The sequence below is a fragment of the Atta cephalotes genome (genome assembly GCF_000143395.1).
Source record: "Atta cephalotes unplaced genomic scaffold scaffold00033, whole genome shotgun sequence".
Classification (NCBI taxonomy): Eukaryota; Metazoa; Arthropoda; class Insecta; order Hymenoptera; family Formicidae; genus Atta; species Atta cephalotes.
Window position 1 is genome coordinate 99,886 of NW_012130097.1, and position 16,025 is coordinate 115,910.

At 34.3% G+C, this 16,025-nt stretch overlaps 1 protein-coding gene across 1 annotated transcript in view; it reads left to right on the forward strand.

Annotated features, from left to right (window-relative positions):
• Nucleotides 1-12,547: 12,547 nt before the first annotated feature.
• Nucleotides 12,548-16,025, forward strand: part of LOC105621433 (synaptic vesicular amine transporter-like) — an 11,570-nt gene continuing 8,092 nt past the window's right edge. Inside the window, exon 1 of the mRNA XM_012202903.1 lies at nucleotides 12,548-12,677. Coding sequence (XP_012058293.1) covers nucleotides 12,548-12,677 — 130 coding nt within the window. The remainder of the gene's footprint in view (nucleotides 12,678-16,025) is intronic.

Consider the following 16,025-nt stretch of genomic DNA (forward strand, 5'->3'; position numbering starts at 1 on the left):
AGAGAGAGAGAGAGAGAGACGTTCTGGAGGGGTAAGGAAAGCCTAGAAACCCTCGATGCCGTGGCGAACAATAAAGAAATTCCACGATTTTCAGCGGAATGATAGACCGACCGCGAGAGTGCGCGTTGTCATCTTCGCATACCACCGTTCGTTCGTTCGTTCGTTCGTTCAACATTGAACGAAGCGCGGGTTCTTCGAGTTAATGAAATCCATCGACGCCATGCCGGCGAATCGACATCATCTCGCGCGTGGGAAGCTATCCACTATCATCTGAAAAATTAAAAATTGCGAGCCGACGCTTGTCCATCTCTCTTTCTCTCCCTCTCTCTAGAGGGAGCAAATCAAATTCGCTTTTTTCCCTTGAGATTAAAAATCGCGCAATATGAAATCAATTGTCGATCGACAAGATGATTTTCTGCCAAACGAACTCATAGAAGGGTGCAATTTGAAAGGAACCTATCCGCTGCTTAAAATATTTATAGTTCGCTTGATTACTTTTTGATATGTTATCAGTTTACTTTTAAGTGCTTAATAATCTCTGAAATAATTTTATTAGACTATATCTCAATAATTATATAGGACGTCAAACTGGTTGGTAGAAAACATTTTGCAACATTGCTTGAGATTTCTACAAAATTATTTTGATGATCCAACAAAATTATTTTTAGATCTGTATGTAGCTAAATCAAAATTAAGCAAAATTGTTTCTTCAATTATATATAAGCTATTTTTATTCAAATCAATCTGATTTCATAATCAAAAGAAATATAAATTTATCGCAGAAGCCAATTTATTCCATAATCTAAAATACACAAATTTTATTGAAAACCTTGAAACTTCAATTCTCAACCATATTATTTCACTGATGTGCTTAGTTTCATTCGTTCTAGCACGATCGAGGGGATGTGACGGAGGAGATATGAAGACTAATGATTTTGTGGGATGACATGATTGAACTCATTGAACGGTTAAAGCTTCTCGTGAATTAACACGTGCTGCGAGATCGATTGCCAGTTGCCACGAGCAACGTCGATAGGCAAACTATCTCGAAAAAATCGTAACGGGCAGAAGTGACACGAATCAAACGGACCCTGTCCCCTTTTAACGCAATCATGCTTTTTATGTGAAAACATCTCGAGGAGTACAACGGCAATGTTCCTTGCGAGATGCAGAATACATAGGTTAAATACTTCCTTACATTTTATTTCATCTCTTTTCTACGCGACGTTTGACATGAGACTCGACGAATCTATGTGTTTGCTGCAACGCAAAATGGCGAATCGGATTCGAGACGCAGATAGAAGCTAGCTGGGTTCCTCAAAATGGACGGAACTTTCGAACGGATGAAATCACCCCGCAGCCACTGCCTCATCTCGAAGATTAAATTCGCGACAAGACTGCGACGATCTTCGTGGCGAAGACGTCAAGCGGGAGGCCGGGTTCAGATCGTAACTCGCGACGTCCCCGTATATTTGCAGGTAGTGTCGACTCATTGAATTCTATTCATCGAGTACCCGGGTTGCGCATCATTCAATTACGCGTTTTCTCTCAACCCCCGCTCCCTATATACTGAGAAGGAGATGAAACTTTTGCAAAATCTCTCCATTTCCGTACAATGCATTATTTGGCACCTATTGTGTTCGATGACGCTCACGCATTTGCTTTGCCATTTGTCGAAAAAAATTATGGATAATTTGATGCATGCTTTATTAAAGTATAAGATAATTTAAAAAAAAGATTGGCTAAATATGGCATAGCATTTTTAATTAGTTGCAGCAACCAATTTTTAAAAATGTTATGACGTATTTTATCATCTAATTTGTTGTAGCAGTCAATTTTTTCTTTCAGTGTATAGAAATAAGGTGAAATCAGAAGATGAGAAATTAATTTCTAACCTGCGAAGTTTAAAGATCTATAATTAAGTTCTTTTAACCTGTTTATTTTTGTAAATGTGAATGTGCACTGAAAATTTTGTACCTAATGTCTTATACCATCACGTTAAGAAATTAATAGAATGTTAATATAATCTTTTATCCTGTTATATAGATGTCATTGGATGTCAGCTGATTGTAGGATTCAATCACAAGATTTATTCAAGCCGACGAAAAGACGTGAACTATAGCTTGATTATTTATTTTATACACGTATTATTCAAAAAGTAATGGAACTGTAAACTGACAGAATAACGTGAGTTACAAGTAAGGAACATCGTCGTTTACTCCTCGTCATCGTTCGTCCTTTGTGAAATTGGATCTTTGTAAAAATGAAGCTAAAATAAACTCCAAATCAAGTTGATTATCAAGATTATCAAGTCAATAAATCCCAAAATGGAACAAACTCCTAGGGGGCGTTAATTGTTTCTCATTCACAAATATTAATCTTTTTTTGATATTACAAATCATACAATGTACTTTACAATAAATGCACGTTTCAATACTTCCACAGATCCACGGAAATATATTTTAAAAAATATTACCTGCAATTTTGATTTTGCCTAGTAATATTACAAAAAATATTTATACACGTGCGTGCGAGTATAACGATAATTTAAATTATCGTTATACTCAATTTGAACGCTAAAATTATTAATAGAGATACTTAGTGAAGAGATCGCTGATGAAGTTGACCCTAGGCAATATTCGATCTATTTAGATCGCTCTCGTTATTTCAATGATAATCTCCTATCTCCAGATTCTCTCACTTCGTTAATCACCCACCATCCATCCCTATATAAAACTTTACGGCTAAAACTGATTAGCGATGATTCCTTTAGCAACAAGTTGCACCTCGTGTGTTTTCCTCAGGAGTTTCCTAAAATCAACAAGTGAATTCACTTCCTGCCTGGAATTTCTATATTGCTTTCGCGTTCGACTCCACAGGTGGCAAACTAGCAACGAGAACGACTTTCTGGGAAGTCCACCGCGCGAAAGGGGTTGGCTCGTTTATTTATCTGCCTCTTAACAAACATAACGCACTCACGCGCAGTGGAAGAATTTCCATCTCGCGTTTCTTCATTGACCAATGTTCAGAACCCGCGAATGTCGAAAATAGATGGCGATGACGCGCGTATATATCGGCGCTATCTTTGTTTCTGGAATGTGATAAGAGCCGTTTTAATAAAGAGCCGAAGGGACGTTGACGACTCATATAGAGAATTCTTCGCGATCTTTGCATTCCTTTGTAGCCTCGAAGTAAATTCCGCACGAATCGCACCATTCCCAGGCGGCTGAAGTCGGAGAATCTTGATTACGTTCGTGTGTTATGCGTTAAGACGAAAATTATAAACCGATTCATCTTTTATTCCTTTTTACTGTTTCTCAAAAAGCTCTACACTATATTTGACAATGTCAAGAGCGTAGAAACGTATTTAGATACAAAATTGCGAGACAATTCTCAATTTCAACAAATCTCAATTCGTTCTATTTAATTTTATTAACTAAAATTATAGAAGAAGCTTATTTCATTTATTTTTACTTATTTTATTTGATAATCACGTAGAATCATAAATTAATTATTGATGATAAAGAATATCTGTACTGATGTGGAATAAGGAAAAAAACAAATAAATAGCTACAGATAAATACTGTCGATTCTGTTAAAGATTGACACATTTGAGAAGGGGTGGATCGCGAGGGAATGGATGATACAGAGACAATATGGGGGCGTCAACAATCGCCTCGGTGGAGGGAGACGAATGACCAGAGTAATGTCGAAATAGGCCACGCGAAAGAGGAATTCATTGGCTGTAAGGTGGGGAGGAACGAGAGAAATAGAAATAACGGACGAAAATGAGAGGAACAAGCAAATAAATTTAGTTATTATTTTAGAAATGGATAAAAAGGGAAAAGAGAAGAGAAGGAGAAGAGAACAAAAAGAAATTAGCATGCGTGTTGTGTAAAGATGTGTGCGTGTGTGTCAACGTTTTGTATGCGCATGTGTGTGTGTGTGTGTGTGCAATGAAGAGAGAGAAATGTATAGTCAAAAGGCAGGAGGCGGAAGCAGGACTAAAAGAGATGGCGAACAGGTGGGAGGGCGAGAGGACGCGAAGTGCGAAGGGGTGAAAACGGGGAACCCAGTGACCATGCGCTCTGCCGGCGGCTGGGGGCTTCTGGATCTTTTCGAGGATCAAGAAGAGGACGTCGAAGAAGCACGAGAGACGCAGACGGTGGTGGGCAGAGAGAGCGACGGCTCCAGGCCGGCACGAGCGAGGTGAGATGCGCCCTTATCGCCCTTATCGCTCTCAATCGTCCGTGCAGTATCTATCGGAGTGCCCTGACACTCCTCGCCAACCGGATCGCGACCTCGACGGCTAGCAACGATAGCGGCGATACAGGACCGGAGAACGCTCGCTCCGGCCGAACCGACCGATCTCAGTGAGTATCTTCTTCATAAATATAATTTTTAATGAAACTTTGGAATGTGTATAGAAAACTAGTACATAAAAATAAGATTAATAAACATCGAGTAATCCGTTAATATACTCACAAACAGTGATTCGTATCTAATCTATCGTCACTAAGAAGAAACGCACTAATACGTGGGTTAAATAAGTTAGTGACTTTTTAAGAGAAGCCTATATTAAAAAATAAGAATTTTGATTTAAAAGAAGTAAAAAAAAATCACTGATCTATCATACTACTCATATATAATTTCAATCATTTTTTTATATACACTGTTAAATTTATAACTGTTAAATTCATATCAAATTACACCTAATTTGAGTTTATTTTTAATTATTTCTATAGGTTGGTATCGCGCCTACTCAATATATTATCAATTTGACTAAAACAATGAAATTAAACAATTCAATTCAAGAAAATGTATATTAAATTTGACTCGAATTTAGTTTATTGTTTACTAAATGCATACGTTAATATGGATATTTATTCTAAAACTAATCACAGAATAAATTGATTTACATTTTAATAAAAATTAAAAATAATGAAATATTATTCAACTTAAGAGATTGAATTATGATTGAGTTAAGAGATTGTTTCTTTGATATCTAATAGTGTATATTATATGCATTTAATGAACAATAAACTAAATTCGAATCAAATTTAATATACACTTTCTTCCTCGCAACCACGAACCATCTAAACGCAACGCCACGTTAGACATAATAAGAAATACTATGGCTATTTTACGGTCCGTGCCGCGATTTATTAGATGAAGTATCCTTACGCTCGATTCACATGTCAGCAAAGCGCCGACGGCTATATGAATCGAGCGTAAGGATACTTCAGCCAATAAATTGTGGCACGAACCGTAAAATAGCCATAGTATTTCTTACGATTATGTCTAACGTGGCGTTGCGTTTAGGTGATTGTTGCGAGGAAGAAATAGATATATATTATTAGATATCAAAAGAGCAATAGTAACCAACCCAATCTCTTGATAATATTTCGTTATTTTTAATTTCCACGTATATTAAAACGTAAATCAATCCAGTCTGTGATTCCTAGCACGTTTATAGGTGATAAAGCACGAAAGAGTTACTGTATTTTCGCCTTAAACGTCATGAATATAGGAAGATCTTTTCAGAGAATAAACTGAAACGATTTTAAAACAATTTTTTGTGGTGTTAGACATATTTGAAGAAGGTAATTTGACTTCATCAGGAATAAATTTTTGTTTGTATGACATATCTCATTTATTACATAATACAGTTCAATTATTTGGTAACGGTTGAAAGCGGAGATTTAATTTGCTATATAAACGAGTTATCACGCTGTTAAATGTTTAATTAATAATTCATATTGCGGAATTATACGCGTTTAAGTAATGTGGTCGATAAGCGCACTGTACTTTACCGAATTATATTAATTAATATAAATTGTTAATTGTAATTAATAAATTATCTGTGCGACATAATAATATTGTTCTTCGCGATAATAAGCTACTATCAAAAATTGTCAGTAACATTTTAATTTATATCATTATATACAGTCAATGATTCCTGCCTTAGAAATTAATGAAATAATATTTGATTTTTGTCAAATAATATCGTTTCAAAAAATGAAATGTTAAAGTATATTTGTATTCACATAATATAAAAATCAAGAAATATTAGAATAAAGTGTTATTAAACAAATAAGTTATATATTCCGTTTAATTGATACCATTATTCATAAATTAACAAAAATAAAGGAAGGCTTTTTTCGAATGAAAAATTGAATGTCACTTATTAAAAGTTGCACTTAAATCATAATTTAAAAAATCATATATTTTGACCATTTAATGTGGCTGTCTTTAATGATACGAATATGCAATCAAAAGACTATTACAAATTAAACCTCGCACTACATAAAACATTAAATCTTCTTCAAATTTTACATTCATTAGTGATTTGTAATTTTTTTAATTGCTTAGTCACGTACATTGAATTATAACATAATTGTAGTCCTATCATCTTATCATTGTTACAATCTTCCGTGAATTTCACGGAACAAATTCCTTTCTCAAGAATTATGATTCACCAATCACTGTTTTAATTTGTAATAGTCTTGATTGATAATTACATCATTGAAGAGGTGATCACATTAAATGGTCAAAATGCATTTAATTTTTAAAATTATGTGTGCGTGATTTGAATGTTAATTTTAATAGCACATGACGCCCATCTTGATTCGAATAGCTCTCCTTTATTTTCGTCAATTTATGAATTTATATTAATTAAAGTCTGATTTATAATTTTTTAAAATTACATTCATCGATATTTTAAATTCTCAATTTTAAAAAAAGATAAGGAAACTAGAATTGATTATATCCTCTTTGTCAATGAGACAGATGTCAGTATCACACCACGGGGTCATCTATAATAACCACTACATCAACGTGTTAAGCGTGTCCGCAGTATTATTCGCCTGCCAGATACGTTTATGGAATCTTTAGACTCGTTGACACGTCACCGAGGTATCCCTTAGTCGCGTAACACCGGATTTCCTGATCGTGATCCGCGGCTCTAGAACAAACGCCCTCATTTCCACGTGTCATTCGCAGTTTCTGGCACCGATCTTCCTCGGTGAATTCGCGTCAAAGAATAGTTAGATCGAGAGAGTCAGCGCAAAAGATGAATTCCAGAAGATATGAGTTCTCGCACGATTTCAGAAAACCCGGGCCACTCCCGAAGACTGTTCTCTCTCAATTTTGTTAGAATATTTTCTCGATAGAGCGGGTCTTGAAGCAAATTAAATATATCATATGACTTTCAAAAATTATGTTTTACAAACTTATATTATGGGTTTCTGCGATTACTTGATAATTTTAAAAGAACAAAAAATAAGATCCAAGCCTGAATGATAGAACATTATAAATGCGAGACGAAAAGGCGATATCCTTCGTCTCTCGTTGTCGCCCGGCTTCTGACACAGGAACAAGCTAGTGAGAGGGTTGGGACTTCAACCTCGTAAGGTTAATAGAGTGATCGGTAACAAGGTTATAAAGCAATCTGCATAACCCTGTCCAGTACTTTACCCGACCTACGGGTTTCATATTACTGCGAGCGGTGTCGTAATTACTGTCTCTAATGCGATTACCGGATCGACAAGACCGGTAACCGAGGGACTCTGTGAGATCTTTTTCTGGTTTTTAATTGCTCCGTTTTTTTCTTCATAATTACTTCTCTCTCTTTTGTCTCAATAAAATCTTTAGCAAAATATAAGATATAAAGAAAGAGGTTAACGTATATGTCTTTTTGACTTTAGGGTTCCTTTTTCGAAATGAATTTAAAAAAAAATGATTTGATTTTTCCTTTAATCAAATTTTATTCAATTTAAATCCATAACAATTAAATTAAAAAAGAAGAAATGAAATATATGAAAGAAATTAAAAACTGTGATGAATATTGTTTGTTTTTTCTTTATCAGCAATATTGGAATTTAAAGAAGATAGTTAAAATAGTTTTATCAGAGGAAAAGTAAAGAATTTAAAAAACTGTGTAGAATTTTGTTTCCGAGGAAATGAAATATGAGAATTGATAACTTTAGCTAGATTATTTTTACTATATTTTTTAAATTAGAACCTAAAATTTATCGGAATGTCTCACGCTTTATTCGCGACTCCTTTAAACGGCAGAGGCGTTAAGAAAGAACCGATAGGATAGCGGTAAATTCATTTACGCACGATCGAAGACGTAATTTTATTTCCAGAGTTCCGTCTCTGACCTCGTCTCGTCTGAAGTCTCGTTTCACGGCTATCCGAGTTTGATTTACATCCGATCCCTTCCTCGCATTACGATACGCGATGGAAGAAACGTAACGCATTGCCTGGACTCGAATCGCCTCTAATTTTGCGAGCAACCAGGCGCGAGCTAAATTGAAATTTATCTATGAAGCGATACGAGATACGGTGCCGTCGTAAACGAGAGTATAATGCGTCTTTTCCTCATGCACGATTCTTTCAATCCTTTCAGATCCCTTCAATCTTCGACTCTCAGAGAGTATTGTCAGTTAATAATTCTAAGGATATTTCATTTTCTTTTAATTTAGTACTTAAATACAGATATTATTTTGTAAGAAATAAAATAAAATAGGCCAGTATTTATTACGATGTGAAGTTATATTTGTTGCAAAAAAGATTTGACATTGATCTTCATGTTTTATAATAAAATTTATTTATACTAAATTCCGACTAATTTTTATAGTATTGTACTAATGTAGGATTTACTACAATTTTTATTTATATAAAATTCTGCATTTGTTTAAAATTGCTCATTATAATTAAAATATTAATATTATTAATATAATAAAGAACGCCAATAATATAATAGATCAAAGTTAGATGATATGAATACAATATATATTCTCAATTTAAATTTAATTATCTTAGATGTGACTGTGCGCCGAAACATTCGGACATCCTGACTGAGATAATATTTTTCACAATAAATTCTTTACCGAATTAATTTAGAGAGGATTATTTCATTATATAGAAATGTCCGAATGTTTCGGCGCACAATCACATTTGAGATAATTAAATTTAAATTAAGAATATATATTGTATTCTAACTTTGACCAATTATTGGCATTCTTCATCATATTTATGTATATCATTTACACGGTCGTATTTATTCTTAAAATATTATTACAAGGTGATAGACATAATTTAAATGTATAATCTTCCTTTATATCTATAAAATTGTTATATCTATGAATTTATTTATTGGATTACTTCGATACAATAAAATATATGCACAATGAGTGTCTTCAAAAAAACAGTAATACTTATCGCTGATTAAAATAGATTAATTAACTGTAAGCTGCAGCAAATGTACATTTAATCTCTTTATCAATATGTAATTCTGTACAATAATTATATAGAATGTTTCAAAAATTACTCTTGCAAATGTTTTAAATAATTTCGAAGAAATTTCTTAGAAAATTAAATAATATGTTTCACTATAAAACCATTTAATTTTTTTTTTACACACTCTTAGTTCTTACTGAAGCTAAAAAGTATTATATTATAAACATCTTTACTAATATTCTTAAAATTAAAATATAACAATATTATTATTGTTATTCTAGTTTAAAGTTTAATTTTATAACCGCTTAAAGTCGAAAGTAATTGATATATCATTCTTAGTAAATTAATACCAACTTTTCCAACTTGTAATTTAACTCATCCGGCTTGTAATTTATCCGAAAGAAACTAATTTTCTTTTGTAGACTGTGCTGTCATCAGTCTCTACTTAGAGAATCTTTCATCTTATCAAGACTTTTCCGCCTCTTCTTATGCGCCTCTAATTAACAGGTGGTGCTATTGTTACAATCCGGCGGACAATCCGTCGGCGAAATAGCTGCCGAGATGTATGCATGGAGTATCAGTGTTAAAACATGCATAATGTGCGACGTACTCTACCTAATGTGTCGGGAAAAAATTCAGTTCATCGCGATGACGATGTAAGTAAATTATGATCTGAGATATTGATATTAATGCGCGAGTGATGGAAAAATATCCCGAATGTTACGAAACCAGCGCGAAATCGTCCATTGTGTTCCATGAAGATGAATCCGCGTTAATGTACTCGAGTTAACTTTGTGTATGAAGTTTGAGATATTCGGGGTATCAGAGACCACGACGATCGCACCGACAGCAACGGTGAAACTTCATAATACATAGTGATTTTATACGAAGGTAACATGATTTCGCGATGAGACATAACTCGCTTATCATGCAATATCGCGCGACAAAGGGAGGAGCCAGAACACCCACCATCTTTGACATAATTGCTTCGGATTACGATAAAGCGTTAATAATGCATGGCAAAGAGAGTATGTCAACGGTATTATTGCGAGCGTTACGTGCTGCGTATAAATATATGTGTAGCAGGCAAAAAATTTCTATTAACATGAGTATCTACTTTGAAGGTTAAATATTAAAAATAAAATTTCATGTCGTCGATAATTTGATTGTTGCTAATTCAGATTGCGAAGCCGGGAGCGATATACTGCGCAGTTTTATAGATATTCCAAGAATTTTTTCTTGGAGAAGCATTTATGAAGACATCGACTGAATGCAAGAAGATTACACTTTATGCACATATAGTCACAACATTAAAGATACCCAAATCTCTATCTGGTTCGGTCAACCTACTTGTTGAGATCCAAAGCAACAGTTTGCCTTTTAAGCTATCTGCATCCCTCTCCATTCATATCTCCATTCTCCTCTTATTAGAAGCCTCTTATCGATCGATCCTCATGAATGTTTTTATTCATAATTAATCGGCTGTACTATTTTCTCTTCTCACAGAAATGTTATATAAATCAAAATTGCATTATGGCCTCGATAATTCTGAATATACTCAAAATGTTATATACTCAAAAACTGTTCGTAAAATAATATTTTTATAGAACATGTAAATATGTAAATATTAAAATTTTTTCTCGTTTATTTATATATGAATGTTATTATTCAATATGAAATGATAAGATTAATAGGAAATAAAGAGTTAAGAGAATATTATAAATAATGGCATATTCGAAGAAAATTGATTTCACATTTATCAAAGAATCTGCGAATAATACAGTCGAGAGGTACACCCGATATAGCGAGACATAGCAACCAGAACTAATTGGTTCTTAAAGTAGGAACTAACCCTACGTAGGGCGCAACTTCGTCTGCGGAACAGCGAAGAGAAACTTAAAGGACTGCTTCCCTTCCATTGTTGCCTATAACTCTGCCATTGTATCTTTAAGGAGAAAGAGAGGAGGAGATCAATCTAACATGTATAATTATAAAAGCAGACATAATAATAATTAAGAAATTGTGACGAAATGTAGAAATTTTATATGATGACATGTTAATATTCGCGAAAACGTATTAAATAAAGTATTGTATAAACATTTCCATCAACTACATGACAAAAAATCAATAAATATTGACCTATTTTTATTTTAATTTCAAATTATTTTAAAATAGATTCGCTAATAATTTATTTTAAAAACAAAAAACAATACAAAATGTTTTGTTGAATTGTTAATTAAAAAATTATAAAATATTATATTATTTAAACAAAAATTAGTACATTGATTAATTATTGTCGCATATAAGTGCTCGTGATTTTTATTATTAGTATTGAAACACGTGCAAGTGAAGAATTTTTATTGGTGCTTCGCACAATTCCGCGAACCTTCGTCGCGTCGGTTTCAACCATTCATGCGAAAATAAGTTCAATTTCGGAACGTGTTACCGCGAAACGACGGGATTTTCTATTTCCTTTATTATATGTGAAAAATTCCGACGATTCGCAATTCGCACGCGGAAACGGCCGGCTACGCAGAGTGGTCACGTTTTACAATAAATCCCGCGCGCTGACGGCCGACACGACTTTTCTATTAGCTGAAATGACGAAAACTTTGGTCAGTTGATCTCATGTATGCAGTGCGATAGCGTAATCTCCCATATCGCGTACGAAACTCATACCAACGCGGGTGAATCGACATAACGAGCGTCGATGAGTCGGCAGATCCCCGCAACCACTTCATCAAGCCGCTACCGAGAAGTTGCTGTCAATCGCAAAACGATCACCCCATACCCTTTCAACGACTCGTATCGCCTGTCAACCACCTCTTCAGAATCTCGGGACTATATTGTCGAGCTTTGCGTATATAAGCGCTTCATCCAAAATTCGCATCTCGCGCTTGCAATTATGCATGATTACATCGAGCTTATTAGATTAGAGCCTAATAGAATACACGAATATTTCATGCCAAGAAAGGAGGTAGAGGTAGATCATACATACATTGTCTTCCTGTATTAAAATCTAAAATTAATTGCGCAAAATTGATTTTGAGACACGCCTTCTCTACGAATAAAAAAGAAAGCTTTCATTCAATCATAAGTAAATATTTGATAGAAGAAGTGACGCTATATATATAGTTTGTTTGGAAAAGAGATTGAAAGGGCTTTTTATATACCGTAACCATCGTGTTTTAAAAGAGTAAGCACACATCTATCGCAGCGGGAACAAGACGGGCGACAAATCGGGAGAAAAAAAAGGATCTCCGTAGGATTGGAAGGCATACGACGTTAGATTGATCGGGGGATGTTTCCAATGGGAATAGCCAGCACTGCCAGCAAGTTATGGAGACGCGGGGACGTTCAACATCCCATCGTGTGCTGCGAGTACGAAAGCCCAGTACAAACAGAAGCGCGTCTTGCGGTCATTCTTTGTCGTAATTACCAAGAAGATAAGAGAACGAGGAGCGGGTGAAGGTGGAGGATAGAGGAGAAAGAGGGTTGAAAGGGGGGAGGGAGGGGGGGGGGGATCAGAAGGGAGTCAGTCATGGCGGAAGGTAGCGGAGCTTATAAGTGGCACGAGTGGGACGCGGTCTTTCCCGAGAATAATGCGCGCGGACCCCAGGGAGTTGGCTTTCAGGAAAATGCTGATTGCTTCCCCGGCTCTCACGCTCCTTTTCCCTTCATAGCAATTCTCCATCCGCCTATCCCTTTCCCCCTTCTCCTTTCCACGCTATCAATCTTCGACTTCGTCAGTGACGGAGACGTATAATCCGCCGTTTGTGTATGCGTGCATGCGTATAGGTCCCCATGGCTTCTTCTCTGCCTCTTCGGCCCTTAAACAACTCTTATCTCGCGATACCAACAGCTTTGTGCTCTTTTCATTTCGCGGGGGTCTCCACAACAATCGAGCGCAGGGACATGCTATCATCGGTCCTATTATTTGATAATTCTTTTCACTTTGAATAAGAAGAGGAAAGATACGATTATCCATAGACAAAAGAACGGTAGATCGAAGGAATTCTTTCGTTTGAATCACACTCAAGTTAAATCAAAGGTGAGAAAAGTGTCCGGTAGAAATATAATGCATCAATTGTGTTTTGATTCGCTTTACAGTGAAATTCTTACGCGACGCTTCTTAATGAAAAATAGGATAAAGTACTCTGAACGCGCGAGACAGCGCTGAAAGTCGCAATAGCCTTTGATGCCTGCCTTTTCAAAGGGCGAGCATGAAAATTAGGTGGACTAAAAGCGTGGGGTAACCGAGTTATGACGAATAAAAGAGAAGCGGGCATCACGCGCGCGGAACGTGGGTCGGGGGGCAGGACGACGCAGGTACTATTAAAAGCCTGTAATTAATGTGGTTAATTGTATTGCGCTAAACGAACGTCGAGTCGATAGCGAGTTTCAACGAGAAACGGAAGCGAGTGCTTTCTAGAAAACTTCGACAATTAAGACTGCTGTACTTGATACAATCGTGCGAATGTTACTCGTTATTAAAGGAAAAGTTGGCGTTAAAAGAAATCGCGAACGACAAAAACAAAGATCTTTAAAAAAACTCATATGTCTTTGTAACATTTAAATAATATTTCATTTGTTTAAAAGCAAAAATAAAGTTTTATTTTTATATTATTCTCTCTCTCTCTCTCTCTCTCTCTCTCTCTCTCTCTCTCTTTCTCGCATAAAGCTTTTTATAAAATCTGTCTTCTTCGAAATGTCATTGATTTTAACGCTCAATTGAGCTTCTCTAAACGAAAAGTAATCTTCTGGAAATATTATAGGTATAACTTATTTTTTACGTTATTAAATCTTCATTTATCTGTGAAATTAATGTCGCATTGTACATCCTCACGAATACTTAACTTGATACAAATTTAACACAAGCTATAGTATTTACTTTGTGAAATTGGATTTGTATGTATAATTATCTTTTCTTCTTACTTAAGAATAATATTCTTTTATCTTTCTATATCATTAAAAATGTTTGTACAGGAGTAGAATAATAAATCAATCCTTTTATTTATGTAACTTCTTTTTTTCACTAATAAAAACTAATTCAAATGACAATGTAAATTTTTAGTCTTAAATTAGGATTAATTTAGTCCTATTGTTGATAATCACTTTTGTGTTATAAATATATTAAAATAAATTTGACATGCACATTTTAAAAAAAAGTGTACAATTAAATTGAACATGGTATTTATTTAGCGAATAAATAAAAATTAAATAGAAAATAATAAATAATAAATGAACATTATTTATGTGCGTAAAATCTTTAAAAAGATAAAATTCATTGCAAGCATTTCAAAACTAATCCTGAAGGTAAGTGGGAAAGATACGATTTGCCCAAATCGACAAGAAATTGTGAAAGAGTAAATCGCAAATTTTGACCACTTTCCACAATTGACAGTTTTCAGCGAAGACGATTTTATCTTCTGTTAAAGCAGATGCGTCTTTTCCGGCATTCAGACTATTTCCGTCTTTCCCATTCAAGATTTTTTCCAGTAGAAACTACTCGCGCGATTTTGTTCTTTAATATTGCTTATAATTTGAACATAAAGCATCAAAAAGGAAATTTCGCTCCAATAATCATAAACCCATCTAAGATTTATGTGACATTACCTAACCGCCTTATAAAATATACGCGAGTACGCCTTAATTTATTAATTCATCAATGTTATCTTCGAAAGAAATGTTTTCACAAATACAATATTTTAGTAATAAATAATCATTCTCTAAATCGATTAATATTTAATTACTAATGTCTTAGCTCTTCGGAAAAATATCGTTCGATACTTTAGTGTTTACATTAATTAGTGTTCACAGGGTGTCTAATGTCTTTTTTTAAAACTACACGAGGAAATCGACAAATGTAGTAGGTTTATAAATGTAACAATTAATTGATTGAAAAATGTTCGAAGGTGAATGCGGTAAAGTATCAACGCAATACTGGGTTCGATTGTTTAGCTTCGTGAAAGGATTCCGTCAGAACGATTGATTTTTCGTAATTTCTATTTATCACTTCTCTATGAAAACAGGTACATGATGTCCACGTTGAATTCATATTTTACGTGAATTACATAGAAACATCATCGACATCATCGATGGATATCATGGATATCGACATAATATTACATAATATAACGTATATAGTGTTTAAGTAAAAAATTATTGAAGACCAATTTTCAGCAATTTTTAACAATTAATATCTTGCTAACTATTGCGAAAATTGCAAAATGATAGAAAACTTTCCGTCTCAGTTTAGTCCGATCTACATGTGCACGAACTTTGTTAGAACAATTATCAGATACCCTGTATAATCCACATAGAATTATTCAACTAAAGCTGCTCATTCGCGAACAATATGCGATATCGTTAAATGAACGCGGCAGAATTCTATATATAATATTCTCGTAAATAAAAAGTATACATAGAAAGAATAAAAGACGCAGTATGAAAATTTTCACCTATATTCTAAAATAATTTCTTGAAGAAGAATCTCCAAAATTGGGTTTCAAAATAAAAAATATATTTTGACAGCACAATTTTATTTAGTTAAAAAAATTTAAATCGGACTCTCAAACTTTAAAATAATAAATAACAATAAGATTAAAGCCAATGAGAGTCAGCGCGGAAATAGGTGTGCATAGGTATTAATTCATGTAAAATACTTCAATTTGCTAGATGATACAGCATTATTTCGAAATCTTGAATTCGAAATAAGAGACAAGATTTCGGAATAAAACTGCACATCATCTATCAAATTGAAATATTTTACATGAATT